This window comes from Hyalella azteca, unplaced genomic scaffold, assembly GCF_000764305.2.
Source record: "Hyalella azteca isolate HAZT.00-mixed unplaced genomic scaffold, Hazt_2.0.2 contig4650, whole genome shotgun sequence".
In the NCBI taxonomy this organism is placed as follows: Eukaryota; Metazoa; Arthropoda; class Malacostraca; order Amphipoda; family Hyalellidae; genus Hyalella; species Hyalella azteca.
In genome coordinates, this window is record NW_025934862.1 from 232,996 (window position 1) to 242,499 (window position 9,504).

Sequence of the window (9,504 nt, forward strand, 5' to 3'; positions counted from 1 at the left end):
AATTCTTGCTAAGTTCTTTCTATCAGTCCCCGTTAATTGCTCGCCTGACGAAATCGCTATAAACATCGCTATTTACTTTCTCTTAAACTCGTCTCGTGAAACATTCGATTATTTTGAGAAGAATGTAACTGTTTGCATGTCTGGCAACGCTGAAAGGAGTTTTACTACTGTAAAGTTCGCTACGCGTAAATGTTTGTTCTTTAGAAATGCGCCTCGTAAGCATACGACACATTCTCGAAGAATTCTCTCTGTATAAGGTAATATGTATTGTTTTCGGAAAATGAAGCACTTGAGCAACACTGTACTACAGGTGCTAAATCTTTGGAGTTATGTTCTTAGATTCCAGCAAAATTTGTACTGCCTTTTGTACTCATCCTGCATGTAAACATGTGTTGAAGTAATCAAATTACACTGAATATCACTGATTGGCTTACGTAGTAGAAATGTAAGGAAACTCTTGTCTACTTAATAATTACTGTACTACAAACTGGAATATAATCTTGGTATTGCAGCGTTGCGGTAATGGTATCTGATTTTGGTCGTCAAGTTACTGGGGAACTTGGTAATTACTGTATAATTAATCAGGCTTCTGTTGTTGACGAAGTTGTTGTCATACTGCGAGTTTTTGTTGTTGTTTCCTGCAAGCTTTTAGTGCTAATAATTACTTGGGAATGTTTATTTTCGTTCTATATTTGAACATTAAAGCGGCTACAATTATTAAAATGAGAAAATGAGTCACAAGTATTGATTTAAAATGTAACGACCTCCCAACGTACGCGTCAAGTCTCCTCTAAAGCTATATGCCCATCAATCGTGGCAGTCAAGATACAAGGATTTTGTATACCTCCTATAATGTAAGAACGAGTCACCGTGATTATTTTTAGAGCGTGAATCTCACATATGTTCATCACAATGACTCACTGCATTCATCATTGTGGAGTGTGGGAGCAGTTTTCTCTTGCAGGCAACAAGCACGCGTGGTATGAGTCGCAATGGCAATGTGTGTTTTTAAATAATTTATTAGTCATTAATTATGAGTGGAACGATTAAGATACCGAAGCGTTTGTTGTAAAAGTTTGGTGGCTGCTTCTATAAAGAGTATAAAGCAGTGGTCGACGTTTAGCTTTTTATCAAATCAATTACTTACCCGGAAATTTAAATAGTATCCAAATCATCACTAAATAAACGCGAACTGCAGCCATATGATGCCCATGTGTTTAAAATTTAAGGCACTTGGGAAATTAATCTAGTTGGGTCAAGTAGCTTAGATAGTCAAAACATGATTGGCAAATGAGCGCGTCGTATGTTGTTTTTAAATTCAAATTTGTTGATATAGGAATCGCACAGTTAATCATTTGAAGCATTACGCGAATCTTCAGAAAAAGAGACGTGCGTATCAAAAAACCAAGCTAGTTGTGTATCTACAAGAGGAGCGCCACGCGTATTAACGTGACAAATGGAAGCGCGTATTATTACTTAAAGCTGCATGCGTATTGAGATCTTAAGCAAAACGCGTATCAATACGCTTAGCAATACGCTAAGCAACACGTACGCGGATTATAACGCTAAGCAACACGCGTATAAACGGAAGCTGAGATACTACAGATTTGCGGGCGCCTTATGCAGCCAGCACGATTAGATCTCAGCACTGGCATCTAGGTGTTTTGAGTGTGGTAATAAGAGTCTAGTTAAGGTACCGTCTTCCACAAGCAGTAGTGTCAACTTAGGTCCAATTCTCAGCCACTTAGCACGTCGGGCCCCGAACGAGATGGAATAAAGTTCATGTGCTTTTGTTGTAGTGCGCCAGAAATTGTTGACGTTGCTTAACTCTCTCTATCTCTCTGAAACAATCAGCTTTCTGTCATAAGACTTAGGCTTCATGTCATTTGCAGTTAGGGATATGCGACCTCATGTTTCAAGGATCCACACTTCGGACGTAAAATTAAGTCAATGTGTGCGATTCTGTGAGCGTTGTTCTCCCTCTTTTATCGCAGAAATGTGGATTCTTTTCTTACAAATGTCAAATCGCGTGCGTGGTGTACGTATGTAAATGAAAGTGTACGCTCTGTAGTTTTTTCTTAGTTTCGATTCATCCCTATAAGGACAAGTCTCCTTGTAAGTCATTTGTTTTGAATGTATTTAATCATCGGTCTCCGTGTAAAGTTTGCATTTCGGCGACTGCGTTCTCTACTGAAACACAACCTATTCTCCAGCAATTTTAATTCGACTTCTCCTACTAATGCTTCAGCTCTGCGTCGTGGCAAATTTTCCTGCAGCGAATTTTGGGTCGCAGTGAATTTTCCTGCAGGGAATTAGTGATAATATTTGGTCATGACAAATTTTCAGGCAGAGAATTAGGGTGATTATTTGGTCGTGAAGAATTTTAAGGTAGAGAATTAGGGTGATTATTTGGTCATGGCGAATTTTCAGGCAGAGAATTAGTGTGATTATTTGGTCGTGAAGAATTTTCTTGCAGCGAATAATTAGGTCGAGGCAATTTTTCATGTAGCGAACTATTTTGCGAATATTGTGTCGTGGTGAATTTTCCAGTCAGCTGACTGCGCTGAAGTATACTGTGAGTGTGGCTTCATACCTGACCAATAAACTGTACATCAATTGTTTAGGTAACAAGTTATGAATGTGCCAGCATTTCATGTCTTTGGCCTTCCAGCTACAAATGTAGTAAACATTCTTTGCAACTTATCTTGTATTTAATGTCAATTACTTCGTAGAATATTTCTATCGTTCGATTTTCTGGTCAGCAGTTGACCTATTTTATTATGATGATAGCAGTAAATTTATCTTTTTTGGTTTAAAAGATGCGATATTATTTTTAAAATGCTGCTATTTCAACTCGAGTTTTCGACAGCTGCATTCGTCAGACGCGATGCTACCTAAAAAATATTGCTCTTAATTGACGTTGAAATAAACTGCATTAAGCACTCATCTAAATAATGCATTCGATGATTGGGCGGCAATATAAATGAATTGGGTACAAATTGGGCAATTCAAATGTCAGCCTCGAGTAGGTAACAGAAGTGCAGGCGTTACACGGAACAATGCACGTTTTATTCATGTTTTATTCAGTTGATTGCTGGATCATACTTGTTAGTACCTTACGCAGATCCTCGATCAAATATTTGGAACGTCCAAAAATCATGGCTACAAATATCTAAGTAAAACATTACTATTGTTTACAATAATCATATTATTAAATTCGTAGACCACTTGCGATCCCATTTCTACGGCCGTGAACTAAACGTAAGGCCTAAAGCAATATACTAACTTAGAGGTTATACGTTAACAATTGCATGCATAGTATTGGCATTTCCATATATGCGACTCCCAGTCCGTACACTTGGGACTATTTAAGTTAAATGTCAATTTTAATGACCGCTGCTGAAATGTTCATAATCTCATTTACTTTGACAACGATTTGTGCTGAGAGCATAAAACTAAATTCAATTTGATGTTTGTGAATATTTTTTATGAACCATTCTAGAAGTGGACTTGGACTGTAGGTTACATGTATTTTTTTCCTTATTTGTGTAATGTGTAAGAGATTGAGACACAATTGGCGTGTGGGATGTGCAATATTCAAGTAGGAAACATTTTCTTTTCAATAGAAACTCTCTCCTTTACACCACAAGTGACATGCTGGCATGGCTGAAAAGTCATATATTTTGTAGGAAAATCATTCAAATGTCGAAATTGAGCACTTCTTCTAGAGGAAATAATTTGTTACGATATTTTAACTTCCAGCTATTATTGCCATGCATCTTTCCTCTTCACACTGCAGCACTGCTAATCCCCCACTCCTCTCTTCACACTGCACCGCTTTAAAGACTGCACCGCTGCCAAGACTGCACCGCTATAAAGACTGCACCGCTGCAAGACTGCACTGCTGCAAAGACTGCACCGCTACAAAGACTGCACCGCTACAAAGACTGCACCGCTACAAAGACTGCACCGCTTTGAAGACTGCACCGCTTTAAAGACTGCACCGCTACAAAGACTGCACCGCTACAAAGACTGCACCGCTGCAAAGACTGTACCGCTGCAAAGACTGCACCGCTTCAAAGACTGCACCGCGTTAAATATGTTCTGCACATTGGAGCACCGCGGTCGTGACGCAGGGCGGCAGTCGTGCGTAGAGTTTTGCAGCGCGGCCACTCAGCGCCTCATTAGCGCTCATCAACTCGGATTACAGGAAAAGTTAACCCCACTCGTAGCTCCTGAATCTCGAGGCCGAGCAAGCCACAGGGAATTATAATCCAGATCTCTGCTCGGACGTTCCGCAATACACCATTTTACTGCAAGTTTTTCTTCCAAAGTTCATTAATTTGCTACTCGACTGCACATTTCTGCTCCACAGTTCCTCAATTTGCTGCTAAACTGCACATTTCTGCTCCACAGTTCCTCAATTTGCTTCTAACTGCACATTTCTGCTCCACAGTTCCTCAATTTGCTTCTAACTGCACATTTCTGCTCCACAGTTCCTCAATTTGCTTCTAACTGCACATTTCTGCTCCACAGTTCCTCAATTTTCAAAATAATTGCAAATTTAAGACACATTAATGTTAACGGCGTCAAAATTCATTTATTCCAACACAGTTCCTTGTACGATTGCTGTAGTTTGGTTCTCGCCAATTCCAATTATTACTAAATCCCAACTTCTTCACAGCGCCTTCTCATCCATGTTTTGTGATGAAAAGCTGAAGCTGCCATCTGTCATCTCTATAATTTTATAAATTAGAGGTGTCATTGATTAAATTATTGAACCTTATATTCATAGTAAAGCTCTCGCCACCAACACGGCGGCCGAGATCTGGGTTTCAAAGCATTATTACCATGCATCATCTTCAGTTCGGAATGCTGCACAAATGCTCTACTTAATTCTCTATGAAATACGTGTGTTGCTAATAAATTATAAAAATTCTCGTGCATGATCAACTGAAGTTGGTGATTTTTTCTTGTATACTTCTCTTCTCATACTCTAAAATAATAATTCATGAATATTGATGACTTGAATACTTGATGTATATGGGTAGCTGGTCGCCCTCTCTTGTGTACATTAGCAGTCTGTACGCGCTGAGGCTATATTGCGTACATACAACATACACTGAGCGCACTGTCTTCTCAGAAAAGCTTTGTAAGCCATGAGTAATGTTAGTGTATAAAATGTGTTTTATTTCAACTCTTATTTATCTCGCACGTTTGAAGGAATTTCAAAACTATGAATTCGCTGGATAATTTCTGAATAATTTCTTGCAGTCGTTTTTTTTTTGCAACTTGCGATAGTTGTTCTCGTTTTTCGTCAATCACTGTTCAATATGAACCCAATTAGCGAATGTATTTTTCATACAATTAGAAGTATTTTAATTATGATTGTTTATTATTTTACGTTCTTACTGAAATATTTTCGTATTTCATCGGTATTTTGTATAAATAAACTGCCTATGTAATTACTGACTGTTTCAGCACAAGAAAATCGTAGGAACACAAAATTGCCAATTTATCATCCATTAATGTATCAAAATTTTGGGCATTATTTCATTACTCACCAGACAACTGACGTTGAATCAATGTTGACATAATTTTATTTAGTTGAATCAACGTTAGTTAAACGTTGATCCAACGTCTTTTTAGTATTGGGTATTTGCCAAGCATCAAGAATTGAACAAACTTAATTATCCAATTATAGGCTATATATTGACACTTTGAGCCTGCAGAGCTGTCGCCACTCTGTGTCATTGTCAGTTTCGTGAAACAACTAACGCCTGAATTGTTTCGTGGGTTCGAGTCTCAATTATTCACGTCGCTGCTTCAAGCCTTCACAAAGGAAGTAATTTTTACAGAGAAAATTAGTTCATTTTGACCCCTGTAGGTCTTTTTGATCAGCATAGGCCTCTTTAAATCAGGAGCTTTATATCGACAACAAAATATTTTTTACATCGTCAATTTAATTTAACCCTTTCGAATTTAATTTTTTACCGCATTCGTATTATTCACAAAGTTTTTTTTCTTTAGCGCATGTGGGTTGTTTTTACGCAGTAAAGTTAATGATAGTGTAAGCCAATCCACGTCCCAAGTCTTTAATTGTTCAATCGAGTTTCGATGACAGTGATGCATTGAAATATAATTATTAATCTAGTACGTATTCTACATAAGTAATATTCGGTGATATAATCTTTTAGAGTGTCATTATTTATGTTATTATGAATAAATGCTGCCCATATTGTAGGGTTATATTCAATGTATCTCTATTACTATGCGCTATAGCCATCGCTCTATATATGACACTTGGGTATGCGTCTATGCTGCTTAGATTGTCCTTTTATTCTATAGGTGGCTGTTGCGACGGTGTTTGTTGTATATGAAATGAATTATGAGAGGCAATAAAATACACAATTCTATGCCAGACTTTCATTACTCACCATTTTTTCTTGATTTTAAAAGTCTCATTCATCCAGGAATTTTACCTGTGTAATTTGTACGGTGAAAGTTCTTCTTTATAACTACTAAAATTGTTTTTATGCGTTAAAATGCAATTTGTTGATTAACCTTACGTCCAAAACTCGATTTTTCCATGGAGACATACCTACGTTATATACCTCGTATATAACGTAAAAACTTTCATACACATTACACAATAGAGAATAATTAAGAACATCTTTTCATACTTTTCTCAATTGTGAAAAATCCAAAATGTTCCACTGCTTCGCACTCTGCTGTTCCACTTTATCATAATTAAATGCTCACGTTTGCCTAAAACCCCTTACATTTGCCGTAAGTTTTCCTTTTGTTGTTTTCCTTTTTGTGGGCGCCAGTCTTCCATCACACTGATGAATCTACCACCTCGCAAAAATAGAGCGCATTTTGGACCGTCCTAATTACAGCGAGAAACCAAGCCTCGTGATGAGCAGCTAGCCTTGCAGTGGGTCCTACGCAACCGACTTTTGTTGCGCGCCAGAATAATGGGCCGCGGTTGGCATTGGACGTTCAGGACTCGCGGCTTTTTCGCTTTGATTTTCAAATTCTCAACATTGACTAGCCGAATTATCTTGCATGAATAATTTCCAAGAAGGTACGTTCCTGAATAATTTGTAGCGGACTTTAACAGAAAAATGTATGGAACATTTCCTGTGATGTACATGTGAGATTAGTTATCCACGAAAAAGAATTGAATTAACGGTTGTCGACATGCATTAAAATATTTAATGCCATGGTTGAACTAATATGAGGTTGACCCACGGGTATGACGATTTTTCGCCGTTCTGCGCATCTCTTGATTGACGTCACTGTGGGCACGAAATATAAATAGTGTATATCAACATATTGTTTACATGCAACTAGTCTTATTTTAAGCAAAACCAATGTCACAAATCAGTTTGACGTCACGCGGTGACGTCACAAGAGCCAAGGTGACGTCACAGTTGGAATAACAAATGACATCCGCAAGGCGCAGCTGCACTAGGGGAAAACCTTGTAAGTTCCCCCATGGATAAAATTAATCTCATTAAAATTGACAAAAACAATTTATTTACTGTAACTCGTATTATTTTAAGCAAAACGGGTGTTACAAATTAGTTTGAATCACACCCCGACGTCACATGGTGACGTTACAACGACCAAGATGACATCACGGGTGCAATAGCAATAACAAATGACATCCGCAAGGCGCAGCTGCGCGTGGGTCATCCTTGTATTAGTTCAAACAGGGTTAAATGCTAGGCCATAATGTCACCAATTATATTATCGAATTCCATTTTAAATGTTTCCAACATAATCGTCTGCAATTGGGATGCCCATATCATGCAGAGACCATACAGTATATTGCATAGAACCTGAATTGTAGAGAATACCCACTAACGTAAAACGATCTATACATAATAAATAATAATAGCGGTTTCAGCGTTTATTAGGCCGTAGGCCTGTCGCCGATTCTTAACATCGCAGAACATTCACAGCATTTTGCGGTCTCGAACTCACAACTCACTGCTACAATTTTGCTTTGCTTAACCGCCCGGCCTCCTCGCCGATTCTGACCAGAAACTGGCGCACAGAGCTGGGATCGAACCCGCGCCTCTCTGCGCCAATCACGGTACTCTGAACTGTAACCACTGGGCCACCCTGCCAGTGGTTAACGCATTGATGAAATAATAATGAAATAATCACGCAATCACCCACTAACGCATTGATGAAATAATTCGTACTACGTACAAATAATATGTATGAAAATCACCATACCTGCAAAAAGTGCCGAACAACGCATTTCAAAAATAGTAGTTTCTCACGGATTCAAACATGAAGGAAAATATTGACATTAGTATAATCCCCACGTAGTTGTGGAGATGCCAGGACGGAAGGCGCAACAACGAGGTGAACATATATTTGGTTAAATATACGGTAAATTTTATCATCCAGATGCATTTTGTAAATTTATAAATATAATTCATCACATTTATTTGTGAATTTTGCATAGGTGTGAACTTGCTGGCAAAAATTCCTGAACAAAAATTAGGTAACTCTTATAATTTTTTGCCGTAAAATTTGTCTTGCAATGTTTTGAATGCATGTGTACGACGCGCGTCCAGTGGTAGATTTTAAATATCGCCACAATTATAAATATAAACAATGGATTCTACATTAAGTTTTGCTGGCCAAAGCAATAAATGGAATACAGCAGATGACGGTAAAAATTTTAATGCAATATAAGAGTGTAAATTTTATGTATACTATATAATATAGCCTATATAGGTATATAAATGAACGGTTAAATTTGCGATAGAAAATGGAATTGATTTCGAGCAAAATCAATATAGGTAGTGATTAGGTACCTACCTACATGATCATCCCCTAAAAGTAAAACCATCACTGTTGAGGTCTCCTCAAACTAAAATTAAAAAATTCACTAAATCAAATTTATTTCAGTGATTAAATAATATATTTTACCTCCAAATTCCAATTATACATTTTGCTCCATACTATCTTTATTACCATAAAATGGCGTTACTTTGATCACTTTTCGTTTTTTTAACAAAAACCTCCAAAACTCAAATACGATTTGACATAGAAAAATTTTAGCAAAGGCCTAATACTGAGGCCACGTAACACAATAGAAAGATTTAAAAAGTTTGCATATCTAATAGGTTAAAAAATTGATAATGTGACCCACAAAAAAGAGCTAGGCCTATTAGCCTATTTAAAGCCTGTCGGAGTACCCCCTCCAATTTTTTTATTTTTTGGTAAAATAAACTCCAGGTTTTGATGCATTGTAGTAGAACTCTTCTAGTTAGGGTAAACGCGGTATATTCCGACACTTTAAGGACGCATCGAGAAATGAAAAACCATAAAAAAAACGTATGCGTTACGTAAGTTCTGTTGCCTTTACACGACTCTCAAAACACTTCACTACGCGTCAGCAACGATGAAACGTCACAAAATGTTGCCATATTTATTAAAAAGCCTTTAGAATGGAAACCTACCAAATCCCTATATTCC

General features: G+C 37.6%; 1 protein-coding gene across 1 annotated transcript in view; it reads left to right on the top strand.

The window, feature by feature from the left end:
• Positions 1-8,570: 8,570 nt before the first annotated feature.
• LOC108678245 (ran GTPase-activating protein 1) overlaps positions 8,571-9,504 on the top strand; it is a 15,079-nt gene continuing 14,145 nt past the window's right edge. The window contains exon 1 of the mRNA XM_018166613.2: positions 8,571-8,695. Coding sequence (XP_018022102.1) covers positions 8,638-8,695 — 58 coding nt within the window. The 5' untranslated portion in view covers positions 8,571-8,637. The remainder of the gene's footprint in view (positions 8,696-9,504) is intronic.